The sequence below is a fragment of the Zootermopsis nevadensis genome, unplaced genomic scaffold (assembly GCF_977971745.1).
Source record: "Zootermopsis nevadensis isolate Lab colony 2312 unplaced genomic scaffold, Znev_1.0 Znev_ptg000002l, whole genome shotgun sequence".
Lineage (NCBI taxonomy): Eukaryota > Metazoa > Arthropoda > Insecta > Blattodea > Termopsidae > Zootermopsis > Zootermopsis nevadensis.
Genome location: NW_028259134.1, coordinates 5,795,651 through 5,814,601, shown reverse-complemented (window position 1 = coordinate 5,814,601; position 18,951 = coordinate 5,795,651). Strand labels below are relative to the sequence as shown.

At 39.3% G+C, this 18,951-nt stretch overlaps 1 protein-coding gene across 3 annotated transcripts in view; it reads right to left on the bottom strand.

The window, feature by feature from the left end:
- Positions 1 to 18,951, bottom strand: part of LOC110829044 (uncharacterized) — an 82,473-nt gene that overhangs the window by 13,998 nt on the left and 49,524 nt on the right. For 2 of the 3 annotated variants that reach the window (XM_087348220.1, XM_022062344.2), the window contains one exon: positions 6,824 to 7,210. In XM_087348220.1, coding sequence (XP_087204346.1) covers positions 6,824 to 7,172 — 349 coding nt within the window. In that variant the 5' untranslated portion in view covers positions 7,173 to 7,210. Of the gene's footprint in view, positions 1 to 6,823; positions 7,211 to 8,628; positions 8,760 to 18,951 lie in introns of all 3 variants that reach the window. The other variant, XM_022062347.2, reaches the window with a different exon arrangement.

Below are 18,951 nucleotides of genomic sequence, written 5' to 3'. Positions count from 1 at the left end.
TTCAGGCAGAATCGCAGATGGTGCTTGACAGGCTGACAAAGAAAGATTTCCAGGGATGCTTCCAGGCTTGGCAGCGGCGCTGGGATCGTTGTGTTCACTCTCAGGGGAACTACTTCGAGGGTGATGGATAAATTTAATACCTGAGATAAGTGTACGGGTTTTTATACGCGCAGTCTTGAAACTTTCCGATCGCACCTCGTACTTAGGTCCGTAAGTACTGGGGGCCTTCAAATGGATTAAGACGAATGAAACACAAAAGTTCCGTGCCTGTCAAAACACTCAGAACTTATATTTCTACTTCGTTTGTTCTTCTTCCATAGAAATTATTGGAGAGAAACTTCAATTCGGATATTATTGGAATTCTTCTCTCCATATTTTCCTTACTCAGCCCTTGCCACTTCTTCCTGCAGGCACTTAAAAGTTTGCCTACCTTGGCTTGAATTTACGAGACATTTGTTTCACGTGTCGCTACTCTTTTTTGTCTTCCGCTAGATTTTCCTACTGTCTGATGATATTTGTTCCATATTTCATTATTGCACAAACCGGCTGGCTCGAGCAGCCTTATATTTTCATTAAATGTCTTTTATTGGCTTAATTTAATTTTAAAAAAATCAATATTTCGACATTTTCTTCCAGATCCATTCTGCTGTGTTACACCCCAGATACTTAAACGACGTTATATTATTATTATTATCCCATATATATGGCCTTGTAATCCTGGGGTCTCGGGTTCGATTTCCGGCGGTGCCCGAATTTATAACTTGTGTTGGGCAAGGCCGTGGTCTAGGCAACACGGAGTTTTCCTCCGGGGGCTTCCCCGGTTTCTCCGTGGCATCCCAACAATTACTCCATTCACACACAGAAGAAGGCAATGGCAAACCACTTCTGGACCATCTGCCAAGAACGTATATGAACAGGTCCCAGTCCGAGAAAAGGATGGAAGGATCCTGTTCATATGGACCTGTCGTCAGAAAGAACACTAAAAAAAAAAAACCCGAGACAAACCTTGCCCCTAAGGTGCATAGGGCAGCAGCTTTTTCCGAAATGCATTTTGTTTTTGATACATGTTACATGTATTATATAATTTTATTGTTAGAGATGACTACATATTTTATGAAAGCGTCTTTCGAATGATGTATGAAGATCCCAAAATGGCGGTCTTCTGCAGTTCCCTGATGTCGTGTTCGCCCGGGATGTTGGCCAAATATTTCCTGAGTGACCTGGAGACAGTTCCAGTTGCTCCTGTAATTATTGGGATTACTTTTGCTTGAATCTTCCACATTCTCTGTATTTCTATGAGAAGGTCCTTGTATTTCAAGATCTTCTCTGCTTCCTTCTTAATCACATTCCTGTCAGTCGGTATTTCTATGTCAATTAAGAGGCAAGTTCCGTTTTTGTTTCTGATTATTATGTCTGGTTTATTATTTGGGATGGTTCTATCTGTTCTGATTTGCTGGTTCCACAAAATAGTTATTTGGCTATCTTGACTTGTCTCCACTGTCTTCGGGATGTGTTCATGCCAGTTATTCTCTTCTAGCTTTACCCCAGCGTTCCTGCATATGTTAAAATGTAACTGAGTACAGACACGATCATGTCTTTTGTCATCTACAGTCTTTGAAGGACCTTGGTCTCCTCACACATGGGAGGTTTCCTAATCTTTTTTATACATATGGTAGGACTCCTTGTCACAACCTCGATGAACTACTGAACGGGTTCCATATTGAATATTTTACATTCTAATATTATTCTACTGGTGTTATCATATAGGACTGTAATGATATTGAGTGAGATTACAGGTAAATTATACTTAGTTAGTATGCTTTTTCATAATATAATAATAATATGAATAGTGGCACATTTATTATTTATTATTTTCTATGTTGTATGTTTTCCATGCGTGATCTGTTTTTGCGGAAGCCACATTATTTTCCTTTTAAAATGTCCTCTGCTACCAGGCTATATCTTCGTATTATTTGTGCACTTAATTTTATTATCCATCTTATGTGTATGAATTACTGCTTCTGGCTTTCATTCTTAAGGAATTATTCCTGCACTCCGAATATAATTTAAAAACAAGTAGCCTAACTCCATTAGATGGAGCTCTAAGTTTCTGCATCTATATTTCAAAAGCTGCGTAGAAACCCAATCTATTCAAGGTATACAGTCGTACACTAGCCTTGTAATCCTAGGGTCCCGGGTTCAATTCCCGGTGGTGCTCAGATTTATAACTTGTGTTGGGCAAGGCCGTGGTCTAGGCAACACGGAGTTTTCCTCCGTGGCATCCCAACAATTACTCCATTCACACACAGAAGAAGGCAATGGCAAACCACTTCTGTATCACCTGCCAAGAACGTATATGAACAGGTCTCAGTCCGAGAAAAGATGGAAGGATCCTGTTCATATGGACCTGTCGTCAGACAGAACACTAAATAATAATAATATACCTTTCTTTCCAACGTAAAGGTATTTTTCGCTCGTGATTGAAGTGATTTATAAAATTAACTGAAATGGTATAAACTACGAGGTGCGATCGGAAAGTTTCAAGACTGTGTCAATAGAATGCGAACCGGATGTAGTACGAGCTTCTGCCGCTAGGGGGTGCGGCCTACATTCATAGTGAATCAGTGTGCCAGCAGGCATCATCGAATTAGCATTTGTTTCTTAGTTACGGGCGTTTTGGTAGTGCATTACACCGACCCTCCTGCGATTCGATTTCGGAATGGCGTGTGCATCAAATTTTGCCAAAGACTCGCCAAAACGGCTACGGAAACCTATGAAATGCTAAAGCAAGCATTTGGGGAGTCCGCAATGGGTCGTGCACAAACTTTTGTGTGGCATTCACGTTTTAAAAATGGCCGAACCTCTGTCGATGATGACGAGCGTTCTGGACGACCATCTTCGAGCACAACGCCCGAAAATGTTACGAAGATTCGGCAGGCCATTCACGAAGATCGACGTCGTACCATCAACGACTTGTGCGACATTGTTGGGATAGGCTATGGGACCTGTCAGCTGATTCTAAAGGAAGAACTCCATATGCGACGCACCATGACAACGCGCCAGCGCACACCGCCCTTAAAGTTCGCCAGTTTTTGGCCTCAAACACCATGGCCGTCATCCCGCACCCTCCTTAGCTCCGTGTGACTTCTTCCTCTTCCCAAAGATGAAAATTCAGCTAAAGGGAAGGAGATTTGAGACGATAGAAGAGATTCAGGCAGAATCGCAGATGGTGCTTGACATTCTGACAAAGAAAGATTTCCAGGCTTGGCAGCGGCGCTGGGATCGTTGTGTTCACTCCCAGGGGAACTACTTCGAGGGTGATGGATGAATTTAATACCTGAGATAAGTGTACGGGTTTTTATAGGCGCAGTCTTGAAACTTTCCGATCGCACCTCGTATATGATAGCCTTCGAAAAACACCACCGAAGCCAAGGTGTGAGATGTCTGTCGTACATGGCACAGAGGTGGTGTTAGCAGGGTCACTACTGACCCCCCTCCCCTTTGGGGCAGCGGGCATCATCCCGTCGTGTTAATGCCTTCCACCCGTATGGGGATTTACGGGTGGAGACTTTAGTGCCCTGGCTCTCGTGGAAAGGAAATGGAACACAAGAAATAAAATAAAAATTGCGGAAGTCATATAAAGGAACTCTCTGACACAGAGTTTCCATCTGAAAGTTGATTTCTCTCGTCACAAGTTGGCAAAACCGCCAAGTCGAAAAATATAACGAATATCATGTAGTCTGAAACGTAATATTGTGTTTTATAAGAATTTTTATTGTCTGTAATTTTTATATTCTAACAGAATCACGTAAAAGAGGGTCGCGAGTGAAGCAGGGAAATGAAATTCCTAGGAATAGAGAACTTTCCCGTCAAACTGACTGACAAAACGTGAAAGAGAAAAATCCCTCATGTCAACCAGAGACATGAGTGGCAAGGCGCAATCCAATGGAACACACGATTTACAAATTTACAAGTCTGTGTTTGCGGTATTCGACATCTCATTGGCACTAGTCGTCATTTATTGCAGATAAAAATTTGTTGTGGCAAGTTTACTTGTATTTTGTTACACACAGATTAAAAGAAAATGATTTAAATAAATGTGATAGATCTTCATGAGATCCCTTCTACTAATTTTTGTTAACATTTTATTTATAAACAGCAAAAGTTCTATTTTAATATAAAATTGTACACAGAAGAATCAAAATTAAATTCAACCCCTACTTTTACTGCGTAATCCTCCAATACCAAATTTAATTGGTATCAGTCCAGTAGTTTAGGAGCTGTCAGCGGAAAGACAGCCAAATGCGCTTTTCTCTATGTGTTTTCACTTCCCGTTATGCAAAGAAATAACAGCACGAACTTCACACAAAACTCGTTCTAATAGACGAGATTACATTACCCTATCACCGAATGTCTTAGTGGTTAGGTATACTACTTCGTATTCGGGACGTCTCGGGTACAAACCTCGGTCCGAAGACTGGCTATCCTGACTGAGGTATTTTTTTTATTGTTTTTCCTTAGTATCTCCACGCAAAATGCAGCAAAAGTACCTCAAATTATGGTACGACCGCTTCCTTCCACATCCTTTCCAGTTCGTTACTAGCTATCAATCTCTCATTAGACGCGAAATAGTCTAGATACTTAAAGCGTTGTTAAATAAATTATAAGTAAATTAACTATTAATTACCCTACCGTAATCAGCAGTTTGCTTAACAGAAGAGGTGAACAGTGTCGCGTATTTGGTACCACTGCTATGATTTCTCACCGTCTCACTACAGTCTCTCCTCACCATAACCAAACTTATCCTCTGCTCCGATTACAGAGCAAAGATATAGGCCTCCACTTCGCTTGTCATGGATTTCATTAGTTCTACCGCCTCCGTATGCTAGCGCTGCAAGCAGTCTATTCTAGTTACTGCAACCTTTTGTCAAGCAACTTTGATCTAAATAATTCAGTACCCCCTGGCACGAGTCTAGTACCGTCTAGCGTTCTGCATGCACAAGTAATAACTTACAGCTATATATTGGTCACGTGGGAAGTTCTCTGTGGAATGATTTATAGCCTGTATTGATTCTTAAAATCAGGTGAATACTGCATTCTGAGAAATGAAAAGAAATTGACGGTTCCAGGAAAGTTATTTTTAGTCCTCGGGCTTCTGTGTTCTCCGTACGTTCGAAAGTTTATCGTGCAAAGAAGTTCAGGAGTAAAGAAATTACAGGAAATAGGACTAATCTGATTTACGACAGAGGCTTTTATAATAACCAAATCAATAACTTTATAAGAATACAAGAAATGGAATGTACAGTGACTTCCTGGAAATAATTTTACTTCCTTAAAGTTAGTGTCCCTTAAAATACTGTCATTGAGCGTAGTTATATTTACACCAATTATAAAAGATATGAGATGATAATATTGCGTCATATTGTGATGATTATAATTGTTTAATTTTAACCGTCTAATCACAATAAAATATTTTATTAAATGTTAAAATATTATTATTACAATTAACATTTAATATTTAAAATATATTAAAATGATACTTTCTCTATCGAAATGTTCGATTTACAATTAGAGCATCATCTTTTTCACGACATGTTTCGGTTTTCAATGAACCATCTTCAGGTGTATAATCAATATAAATTTAAATGTAACATTTAATGTGATAACAAAGTACAATTGATCTAGAAGAGGATAACTTTCCGATATTTAATGGACATCTGACGAAGGATTGCATTTAGAATATTACATTTAAATTTATATTGATTATACACCTGAAGATGGTTCATTGAAAACCGAAACATGTCGTGAAAAAGATGATGCTCTAATTGTAAATCGAACATTTCGATAGAAAGAATATCATTTTAATATATTTTAATATATTTTAAATATTAAATGTTAATTGTAATAATAATATTTTAATATTTAATAAAATATTTTATTGTGATTAGACGGTTAAAATTAAACAATTATAAAAGATATGTAAAAAAACTTTGTTGGATATTTATACCGTCTACTGGGACCACCTCATACGCTATTGTCAAGGTCACTGTTAGACACAGAAAGGCGACAGTCCTATTTTTAACGTGGTAGAATAAAAACAGTAACAGAGATCCAAAGAAGCAGAAATGTGTCGAATTTGCTACGACTTCGAGTCCCAATATTATAAAGTTTTCAGACAACTACGAAATAAGCATCCAATGAAATTAATTCACTTCTCAGCGCCTGTCCTCCGGAGCCGTTGTATTCCTGACAGTCACTCTTTATTAATCAATTATTTTTATGTACCCCCTTTTAATATTTAGATGGTGAGGCTGTTCGCTGGCTTGAAGCAGCGTCTTTGAGCGTCTGGTTCGTCGCTGTGGACGTCCTTGAATTCACTCTGCTTAAACGAATGTGCCTGTCTAAATCGGAAGATTGCCTTATTACGTACTTTCTTGATTTTAGAATGTAAAGACTAGACGTAAAATTAATTTAATAAAAGGAAACTGTTCAACATGGAAACGGAAAACAGGGATTAAACTGAAAACTTCCTGTCTATTCCTTAATATTCGTTGTTTCTGTTCCCATAATTTTATTACTCACTGTTCCAGCCAGAACGCATCTGAGAACGAAGATTATGAAAAATGAAGTTCGACAGCCGGTCGAAATATGCTCAGAATGACAGAATGAGATGAAATAAGGAAGGGACGAATGAAGAAAGAAACGAAGAAGGAATTATACACAAAAGAAATAAAATCCCAATAAATAAGGAACAGTAGCAATGGAGCGCCCGCGGTAGCTGTCCTCGAAAGATGTTTTATTCAGTTTGAGTGCTAAAACTCACCCCAGACATGGACGCTCCAGCCATGGTCCTTGTCCTGCTGCTGCGACCTGGCGGCGGCGGCTGCATTAGCAATCTCTGACTCGGGCAAGGTACGCCACCGTTTGAGCAGTTCCTTGGTTCGATCCTTGGTGCGGTCGCAAGCCTGGCGCCAGTTGGCGATAAACTTACGGGGGATGCGAGGAGACACCTCCTGCTCGGCCACGCCCCCGCGGGACTCCTGCTCTGACCCGCCGTCATGATTTTCTCTGCCCTCATGACTCCTGAAGCTGTCCTTGGCAAAACTCGAGCGTTTGCTGTCTCTCACGCTGTTCTGACGGCTCGCAGCACTGTCGCTCAACCCAGACTCCATGACGTCAGCCGTAGCTCACATCGTACAGCCGGGAGAATCTGGAAAACATTCGATTACACCAGTCGAGAAAAGCTTCGAGATCACGATCGAGTATCGAATCGTAGCGATAACGACAGATCGATTTCGCTTATAACCTAAAATTCCCGAAGAATTTACAGCATTTGATCGCACTCAAACTGCTTCAGAACAAATTGGATTATACCGAAATATTACCCTTAGTTTATTAGTGACATTTCTGTATTCAAATGACTCTAAATTAAATTATATGTAGAAGTTTTATACCGAAAGTAAGAGAGAGTTAAGTTAGGCCAAGCTGCATCATGGGGAAAAACACATGAATATCCCCAAGTTCTAAAAGAATAAAATAAATTTCTGACTTTATTTAAAGCAGTTGAATAGGGCAAAGCACATATTGATGGAAATTGTCACAATGATGAAATTAAAGAGGACAAAACTCAGAGCCTGCATCCTTCTACGGAGATCAGAAGCTTCTGTCCTTTTTCCTCCTGTCTTAAACCGTAAAATTAGTGTGTAATATTATTTGTTGTTCCATGCGTGTGTGGAACCTGGTCTTTATTCTAAGATATGAAGAATATAGATGGCGTGTCTGAGAAAAACGTGCTGAGGTGAAAATCTGAACCAATCAGAACAGAAGCAACAGACAGATGGAGACACAAGTACTTAATGAGGAGCTTCACAGTTTCTGTTGTTTGCCGAATATTCATTACGTAATGGAGATCGGTATATACAGGATTATTAATAATTCCCTGACACATTACAAAAAATCGCTAGACTTGAATGGTGCAATGGATGGTAACGTAGGACATGCCGATAGAAAGAGAAACTCTCCAAGTTTATTTTACATACCTCATAAATGTTATGTGTGTCCGTCCTCTGTGACGCGGCAGACATCACGCCGATAATCCATTTCCACCCACACCCACTGCAGCATGCCACGGCCGATTTGTGAGATGGCAGCGATGTTTCGTCTTCGCAGCTCATGCAGACCTCGTGACAGAGGCGGTACAAAGACCTGGTCCTTAAAGTACCCCCATAAGAAGAAATCACATGGCGTCAGTTCAGGTGATCGGGGTTGCCAACGAATCAGCGCATGGGTATTGAGCATTTATGAGGTATGTAAAATAAACTTGGAGAGTTTCTCTTTCTATCGGCATGTCCTACGTTAACATCCATTGCACCATTCAAGTCTAGCGATTTTTTGTAATGTGTCAGGGAATTATGAATAACCCTGTATGTAGCACGTAACAGGAATAAACTCATTTTTCACAGTTTTCTTTGGAAAACTGATAGTTATCCAGCTCGTGAAAAAATTCCAGTTTCAATATCGCCCTGAGGTTGATCACCGTGTTCACAATATCCCACCACTGAAGCATGTCTTGAGCCAGTTTAATCCAAAATATAAACATTCATTACAAAAATGTCTTCGGTAGTTTACCAGAATGTTGAAAGCTGTGACGATGCAGGTTGATGTGTCTGGACAGAGGCTTGGTCACAGCTGTAGGCTGTGGCTGGACACGCTCGTCCCATGAGGGGCGATCAAGCATGGGTGCACATCGCTCAAAGGACCTGACCGAGGAGTGAGCCAATTACGTCACATGACATCGGATGCGCTACTTTTTGACTGAAGCAGGCAGCGGCAAGACAGACAGCTGCCCCTCCGGCCTCGACTGGTAGTAATTTCGCTACAAAAACATAACTTCCAGGATTTCGATTGAGAATTCATAAAAACGCGTACCAAAGCGAAAATGTGTGCTGCAAAGGATTACTCGTGTTTTCTGAATTGCTTCTGTATACATCATAAGCTACCTCACTGATTTTGACGTCATTTGTCACACATACAAAATTATTGTTGCAAAGTCAATTGCACTGCGCAGTCAGAAACCAGTTTTCTCTGTGTAAAATACAGCATCCAAAGATTTTCTAATGTGCGTTCCACGTGCGTTTTCTCACAAAACAAGAGAAGTCTGCTAACAACATTTCGTGTGTCATCTTCGTCATCTTTCGGGCCTGTGCTATCATTTAAAAAATTCTTTACGTGTACTGCTTTATAATGTTATCATCTAACCCAGTGGTTTTCAACCTGGGGTACCCGTACCCCCAGGGGTACGCGAAGCTATCTTAGGGGGTACGTGAAATTTTAAAAAAAATATATATATATTATGTTATGATAAACACTGAATAATCAGTAATGTAATTTATTTAATTTATTTTAGATGTAGATTATATACTATGTATAACTTGAATTAAATACCAACTTTGGGGGTACAAAGTTGAAGAAAAATTATATATGGGGGTACGCGAAGACATCTTAGGGGGTACGTGAAATTTAAAAAAAATATATTATTTTATGATAAACACTGAATAATCAGTAATGTATTTTATTTTATTTATTTTAGATGTAGATTATATACTATGTATAACTTGAATTAAACACCAACTTTGGGGGTACAAAGTTGAAGAGAAATTATATCTGGGGGTACGCGAACAAAAAAGGTTGAATACCACTTATCTAACCGATGTCCCAGTGTGTGGTTAACCCTCAGACTACGACACACCGTAACGAAAACGAGACAAAAGACTAAAAGAAAGATAGAACAAAGTAGTCGACAAAAATAAACTATTTCAGAAACAATAGTCTACGTTACGTTACCTAAAGAGAATAAAGACAGAAAAGGGGGACTAATAAGTAGAAAAAAGAACTGAAGAGTGTATAAAAGATTCAGAAGTACGAGACGGACTCAAAGGCACTGAAGACGAAGAACAATACGACAAGATCAAGAAAGCAAAGAAGATAAAACAGAAACTTGTGTATCAAATCTAAAACTTCTTGACGATGGTGAAGAGTCAATTGAATAAAAATTTCCTTGGATATTATCCATCATCTAGAAAATAAAATATAAAACGTAAAACGACGTTTCGGAGATGGGGCTCTATCTCCGTCTCCGGAGATAGGGATTAGCTCTATCTAGTGGGCCCAACTGTGTAGGAACCTGAAGACGGAGATAGAGCCCCATCTCCGAAACGTCGTTTTACGTTTTATATTTACTAGACGATGGATAATATCCAAGGAAATTTTTATTCAATTCAGAAACTTTGTGTTTAAGGATATATTGTGAAAGAAAGGAACTGCTTGAACAGTTTTTTCGGTTATTTAACAACTCTTCTTCGAACACACAGGTTGATTGGCACCGAATATCAGGACGAGTTGGAGAAAGCGGTAGTGGCCTGTCTTCAGGTAGTGCCCCAGGACTTTCCTGCAGGAACTGAGTAAAACCATGAAACTCCTCTCTCGTTATAGTCGGTTTCTTGACTAATACTCGAACCTGGGACCTCCTAAATGCTAATCAGAACTAGTAACCGCTGCACCGTGATATTCAAATTGATGACAGAAACAGAAAAAGAAGGCAGGGTAGCACAGCGTTCGAGAAGGACCAGTCGGTTGTGTGTTGAGATGGGTTAGGAGTATTACACTGTTTATTTAACGACGTCATTTCAACCGAATTCGTTACAAGGTGTCGAGCGGCAAGATGCTTGTTAATGATGAATTGTAAAGAATGTCGAAGGAAAAGGGCGTGGCCTATAAAAGCTATTATTCCACCCTGGAAAGGCAAAAGAAAACACCTAAAATCTCAATCAGTGTGGCCAGTTTCCAGGACTAGAATCGAGCCAGTGACCTTCCGTAAACTAACCAGGAGTGCCAACTCAACAACAAGGATCGCATTTTGGGTCTTTCGTGAAGATTGAATTATGTTTCCATAACAGCAAGGAATCTGCTGTAACAGTTGATAACCTGTGCAATTAAAGTACAAGCCTATTTGAAACTTCTGGGATGCCGCGTTGTATAGTATGGTCGACGTTTCAGAGGCGAGTTATTAACTGAATTTGGCAGAATTATAACTGTATTCTGATGTGACGTTTGCGTATCGTTCTCGTCACAAGAAATTACTTTGTGTTAATACATAAAAGGCAATGGAAATTGATACAATTTTCACAACGAACTGTAGCACCTGTCCGTGACTGTGATGCAACCCGCGTTACGGAAGTGTCGGAGAAGTAGTCGAAGATGCGCGGCGAACAGACGCCCGTAGTCTTACATCTGATTTCTATTGAAAGCTGAGTACTTCAGGAAATTTAGAATTTTCTCGGGTACTTAACGTGAATGGCTGTGTCTCTCAGTCTGTCACAAAAGCTACTTGAATTCTACAAATGCGGCACATTATGTCGGAAGATGTTATCTTGAACAGTAAACGTTGGAACGACAGCGTTCTTTCTTTATTGACGTAGGAACGATAACAGATCTTCGACGGTTTTCTAAAGAGAACTGCGGTACCATACAAATGAAAAGAAGTGATTTCTTTTGAACTCGGCCAATTGCCATCCAGATGAAGTCACTTATGTTCCTGACATTTGGTGTTCGCACGGCACAGAGGATGTGGATCATACTTCGCTCGTCTGTGATGCCGTATTATCTTAAAGGTAGAAAACATCGTGCTAAAGATGAAAGCGATATGTTCTTCCAGAACGTTTGTAAATACCCACAAGACCACACATCACAAACAAACGAAGGCTATCGACTGCGAAATCTATAAAAGAATTCAATATCGATTCTTAGTCTTCGCAAAAGAAACAATGAATAAATTTTCACTCAATTATGTTACGTTATTTATTTAATTACATGAATTCCTTATTGTGATATGTTTCGGATTAAATTTTCCCATATATTTTGGCAATTATTTTACTGTATGACACTTTTAGAAACACAATTTATGAAGTAAAATTTAATTATAAGTATAATTCAAAAAAATTAACTTAGCCCGACAACTTTTAGTGCAATTTCAATATCATTTGTTATCCGAAATGTGTTATTGTTGTTAAATTAAGCACGCTGACAGAAAGATAAACACAACTGCACTCAAAACACATGCAATTATGTCCATAGTGCCTTAGCCACTAACAGATTCTCAAATGTTTAAGAAACGTTCCTCTTATCATGTCCGAAGATTCATCAACTGAATCACAAAAGCCGAGACACTACCCCGGGCCACTTCAACACACTACCAGCGCTCACTATATTGTGTTCCTCTCTGCATGTCTGTTTGCTGTTGCTGTGAAGGTCTCTAACGAAACGTCCTGTCCATTTTTCCCCCAATCCGTACTACACGTCCTTCCCAATCAACCAAAGTTCATTCCAGGACTCTCAAAATGATTATGACACCCAGCACTTCTATACAGACGACCTTTAGGACCATATGCCAACTAGACAGAGAGGTGCAATATCGATATTTTACGCTACATTGGAATATCGACCGAGAAGAACATACACCAATGTTTAGTTCCACCTCTACTTAAGGACGTTATAAAACATGGAAATTTATCAGGAGTGGAAATGGACAACACGTTTCTTTGTAACACTGACACGTGTTGGAGCGGGGTCATTTTGTTGCAGATTTTGTCGTACAGACAGCGCTGCAAGTCCAACTACAGGCACGAGCTTTTCCTGTGGCTAACAGAAATACGTTTTTCGCCTATGAGCAGACTTCACGTTTCCTTGGAAAAGTGAGGCATATTAAATTCACTATATTATGTGTAAGTAGTTTTAAAGATAAACAACGAATAAATATTTATTCAACTTCCAACTTTTTCAGTAGGTAGAGATAAAGCTGCATAATTATGACCTTAATAATTTGTACTTATCGCCTGACTTTACCATGGTAGCCATTTCAAGAAAGATTAGATGGGCGGAGATATAGCACACATGAGATGATAAGTACTTCCAAATTTTTAGTTGGAAGAAATGAAGAGTTCTTTTCATAGGTGGGAGTGTAATATTAAAACAAATATCAAATATATATTGTGTAAGGCTGTTGATTTGAATCATCTGGCTGAACAACAATCATCTATAAAAGTCTGAACACTTCTTAATCGTCGGAGCGACTTTCTGAAGACGAATTCTGCTCCATGCACAGAGTTAACTTGTTTCAATGGGAACAGCTTGAAGAACATTTAAGATCCAGGTGAGCGTAGATAAAGTACTGTAAAATATTCTAATCTCTTACCGCTATTCATGAAACTAGCTGGGCTAACTAAAATCTACGAGATTTGAGGTTGCCATGGTGATGAAACTGTCCTCACAACGTTACAACCCAGAAGACCAACATAGATAAACGAAGTCGTATAGTAAATATTTGATTTGTCTGATATATTGCCTATTCTTAATGGTCTGAAAATGGTGATATTTCATAGCTACTCCTTTCTGTATTTGCTACAGAATACGCCCCTAGAAATTCGTGAGGGATCGGAATTAAAGTCTCTCAGACGCCATTACAGACAACTAAGGACATGTTCGTGTCTCATCACCAGATTTCAGGATAAAGTTGTGCTGTAAACAAAGTTAATAAATAATTCGAAACTGTGGAGAAGTTCAAATAGGTTGATTTGGGAAATACTGCAACAATATATTGCATTCAGGAAGACGTTAACAGCACATTAAATTCGTAGAATTCAGTTCAGAACCTTATACCTTCAGGCCTACTTAAAAGTAATAAAAAAAACTATAATTTTATATACTGTGATATATCGGCCTTTCACGTTAATGAGGACTGTCAGCTGCAGAGAATATTTATTTCAAAGTGGGGATGATACCTTCAGGCCTACTTAAAAGTAATACAAAAAAACTATAATTTTATATACTGTGATATATCGGCCTTTCACGTTAATGAGGACTGTCAGCTGCAGAGAATATTTATTTCAAAGGGGGGATGAAGTGGTGATATTATGCTGGAAAACATGCATGGGAGAGATAAGTTCATACAAAGTTTAATTCGAAGCACCTGGAGGAAAGAGACCACCTGGCAGACATAGACATAGATGGACGGTAATACAGTATAGTTCATTTATGGTTTATTCAACGACGCTGCCAACAGATCTGAATGTAAAGAGCCAAATAATATTATGATCAATATGTAATGAACTGGACGTGATATGGGAGGAAACGGTCCTGGTCTAATTTAAGGTATTATCTCGGCATTTACTGGAAGTGGATTCTGCTGGCTCAAGACAAGATCAGTGACGGCGTCTTCTAAAGGTGGCATCAAACGTTTATGTTCCATAAAGGGTAGTTATTTCCCTTCCCCCCCCCCCCCCCAGCCGAGTGACCATCAGCTCCTCAAGAAGGACTCTGTTGTTAGGGGTTAAATCTGAATATTTGCCTAGGTGTCATCTGACAGCCTGTAAAATTAAAGCACACAGTACCTGGAGTCAGAAACTCAATCTTCTTGAGAAGAATTTCGTTCAATGTACAGGCTATAACATTAATAAAATGTATTACGCCACGTGTACATTTATCATAATGTGATTTATTTTAGAGAAGGTCTGCGTTATATTTCAGACCCACGTAAAGTAAGTATTATGTTGAACAGACACAAAATAAAATTAAAAAGAAACGAGAACTTTTTGTATAAAATCCAATACGAAATTTCATTAAAATTCCCTCACGAATTTCGAAATGAATCATGTGGGCAGACGGTCGGATGGACACTTCCTGCCAATAGCATGTTCATTTTATACCCTTCGTGCCAGTGACGTATTTTGTATTTTATCAGCAGCACGGAACGGGTCAATGCATGTCAAACAGCGCAGAATCATGAGCAGTTCGATGGTAAGGTTAGAAAAAGTGGCAATTATACCCGACCGTCTCTGAAATCTTGATCTCCTGACCACACGCTACTGTTTCTCTACGATGCGTTCTTTGGTTGCCGTTTCACTGAAAGCGCTAACCACACGACAACAAATTCGTTTATGATATAATAATTTTCGCTCCATAACTGCTATTTCGTTTCAAAAAGTGTTTAAATCATTTGTGTCTTGTTTTTCCACAAGAATGTTAAGTAAAACTTTGTTTCTCCCGTCTTAATACAGTGTAAATGTCGCTATTTTTCCGTGCTGATAACTGAGATTCACAGTGGAATCAATCTACCTGTCAGCGTGTTCTTGTGGGAATGCGCTGTCTAGCGGAAGAGTCAGACGCTCCTCCCGTCAAGTCCGACCGAGTCACGACCCTCGCTTCAGCTCGCGTCTCGAAAACTCCCTGTACCTCTCTTTCATAACGGAGCAGCGAAGCGGCCACTTTTCGTCTGTTCAGTCCAATACGATACTTGAGATGTACTGTATTCCTGTCGACGTAATGACGTTAATAACGCCTCGTAGAACACCTCACTTGCAAATTGGTGTCGGGATAATCTTATCCGTCTTTAAAAGCTGCAGATATTTACGTTTCGGTTCCCAAACTACTTGTGACTAAAGATGGCTGTCTTCTAGATCAGTGGTATTCAACCTGGGGTACGCGTACCTCCGGGGGTACGCGAAGACATCTTAAGGGGTACGTGAAATTTAAAATATATATATATATATATATTATTTTATGATAAACACTGAATAATCAGTAATGTAATTTATTTAATTTATTTTAGATGTAGATTATATACTACGTATAACTTGAATTATATACCAACAAATTTTGGGGTACAAAGTTGAAGAGAAATTATATCTGGGGGTACGCGAACAAAAAAATGTTGAATACCACTGCTTTTAAGGACAAATGACTTAATATCAATAAAGAGATGGCTTAAAAGAGAATAATAAACTGTATTAATAGTATTTAATTAAGTAATATAAGCGAATTTCTGTATAAAGCTAAACGAAATAAAATTTGTAACTTGTAAGTGAGAACACGGGAGGGGAGAGACGGTTCCTAGTTTCAGAATAAACTGTGTGTAGCCAGAGAATAGACCTCGAAATCCGGGTGTTGGACAGAACTCAGCTCAATAAACGAATGGGTGAAACCAACATGTTACACGGGTGTCCCAAAAGCCACGCAAGTAGAAGTTTAACAAGTATCTTGTTGGTATGATAGGGAAATTTCTACTTGCCTTGGCCAGTGGCAACACTGTTCTGTCAGTCCATTCGGTAGGTGGATTGACGGAGTTCGTTCAATTTCAATGGCGCTGCGTGTGAACATTATTTTAAGTTATTGTCGAACGCGGTCAGAGAGGCCATCAAACGAGTTAACAATTTTTTTAAAATTTTTTAGTCAACCGCCTCTTCGCAGAATTTCTACTAATATATTAAAAAGGGTTCAGTTATGTCCACAACAGGGTAGGGGGTCACTTTCACCATTTCATTACTATAATCTTTATGTGTAATTATAATCGAATATTTATATAGCAAACATGACATCCAACTTTGGGTCGAGTGACTTTTGGGACACCGCGTATAAAAGAACTGATTATTCTTAACGCTGAGTCTATGACGAAGAGAGTCGTAGATATACTCTCTTCCAGTTTGTGATTCATTTTCATGGAAATCCAATAGATAATGAATATGGATGCAATTGCATGTACAGAGTCATTGAAATTCACTCAGCCTGTATTAAAATGTGTATTGGTGGTTGCAATTCAATATATTTTGATTGTATTAACAAACACAATGTCGTTGTGGCTTGTAATCTGTTCTCGCCAGTCCGACAACTGTCTGCAAACAGTCGAAGAACAAGCATGTTCCCTGCCAGAATGAGTTTAAAGGGGGCACAGTTCCCTATTCTCCTGTATCAAACAAACCCACAACATCTCGTCTGGTGAACCGTTTCAGGAAGGGTGCAGGACAGAAACGTTTCCGTGTTTATGTGTCGCTGAACGCGGTGGGCATTTCCAACACTTCATATAACACTGCAGTTTGTTTTCCAATTACGTTATTCATTTTTGGCAAACATAACACATGTCAGAGATGGGTTGCGTGACTTTTCGATCACTGCATAACGGAATACAAAGGAAAAATGTTTACGTCCGGAACATCATCCAATTACTTAGATGAACCACATTTACGACGAAGCTGTCGAGTGTAACAGGCCCGTGATATTGTAATGTAATGTGGTCCTACCGTATTGACGCCTAAGAAAGAACACAAATATGATAATAGATTATGTGGCAATGTTAGAACGAAAACTGAATTAGGAAAATTAAATAACCTTCGAAAATCTGCCTTGTTGTCAACTTGTTCACAAAGAATCATAACCTCTGCACTGTGAAGCCGCCTCCTAACTACTAACCTACGCGCCGTGGTTGCATGTCTTGCAATTACGTGTACGCAGGTGCTGCCACGTTCTGCGAGTCGCTGACACTAGAAGGAGACAGGTGAAAAACGTTTGCGTGTCATGATATACCCGCACGAAGCCAGTGCGTGTCACTCCCGTAATGGCTGCCGTTTGCGTGCTTTCCACGCACTCATCGTTACACGTGACACTAGGGCACGTGTAAAATGCACACAAAAGTCGAATTCAGCTCAGAACAGTTGCGAAGAGACGCTGATTCCCGATCTCACATTCAAATAACGAGAACATACGTGTGTATATATAACGTTGTACAATTGTTTTCAAAACACATCATTATTTGCGATACTGTTCGTCCTTCGTATTCATTTTCCAAAGGTGAAACTCTCATATTTTAAAGCAAAACGCACTGCACATACGACAGAGAAATTGGTTTTAATTATAGTCTATTTCGTTAAAATACACAGCATTAAAACATTTCATATACAAGTTGTAGACCTTAATAAGATTTTATGTTTATGTCTCGCACCAATTTCTTACGAGCCATATTTTTTCACTCATCGCCCTGATGATGGAGGCATCAAATACCTCCGAAACGCTGATAACTTTCTTGCGGACTACATGGCACTACAACTCAAAGGACAACTCAAATCCTAGCATATTTTAGTAAATCAACAAAGATCGATATATCGACCGAAACTAAAGTCGTGTGAAAACAGTGATGCAAACAGTCATCGGTTCCAAGTTGAAACTGAATCTGTTTAGTAGTTTTGGATATGCAAATAGAGAAGAGAGATTACGAAGACAACGTACTCTGTGGACAGGACGCGTGATTATCACAGTCGCCATATCTACTGACGAAGTCAATGTAATACGTATTTAACGAGGAACAATATTAACCACTGGGGGTAATCCTAATACAGTCATGGAAAGTTGCATACACACACTATGATTACGACTACAATTCATACTCGATACATGGATAATTGGCTGCCTATTTCAACATTTTCTGCCAAAGTAGACGTTCTTCATTCCTTGATTATTTAAAACACCGTATCAACTGCAAGGAGCCACGGTGGTATAGCGGTTAGAACGCTGGCCTTGTAATCCTGGGGTCTCGGGTTCGATTCCCGGCGGTGCCCGAATTTATAACTTGTGTTGGGCAAGGCCGTGGTCTAGGCAACACGGAGTTTTCCTCCGTGGCATCCCAACAATTACTCCATTCACACACAGAAGAAGGCAATGGCAAACCACTTCTGGATCATCTGCCAAGAACGTATATGAACAGGTCCCAGTCCGAGAAAAGGATGAAAGGATCCTGTTCATATGGACCTGTCGTCAGACAGAACACTAAATAAATCAACTGCAAAAAGTGCTTTTAAATGTAATACGGTAGACAATATAACTATTAATAATTAGTTTGTCAATTAGTGGACATTCTTATTGATTTAATTAAGAGTTTTGATGCTTGTTGGATATGTAACTCTATTGAAAAAAAAAAATTAATTGTGTAAGGCAATGGAAATTGTGAGCGAACAGAATGAACGAACCCTCATTCGAAAACGGGCCTCGCTGTACCCGAAAAAAAAATGGGAGACTTGTGCCATTTTAGTGTTTTGCAACACTGTTAAGAACGTCTTCACTGATAAGGACACC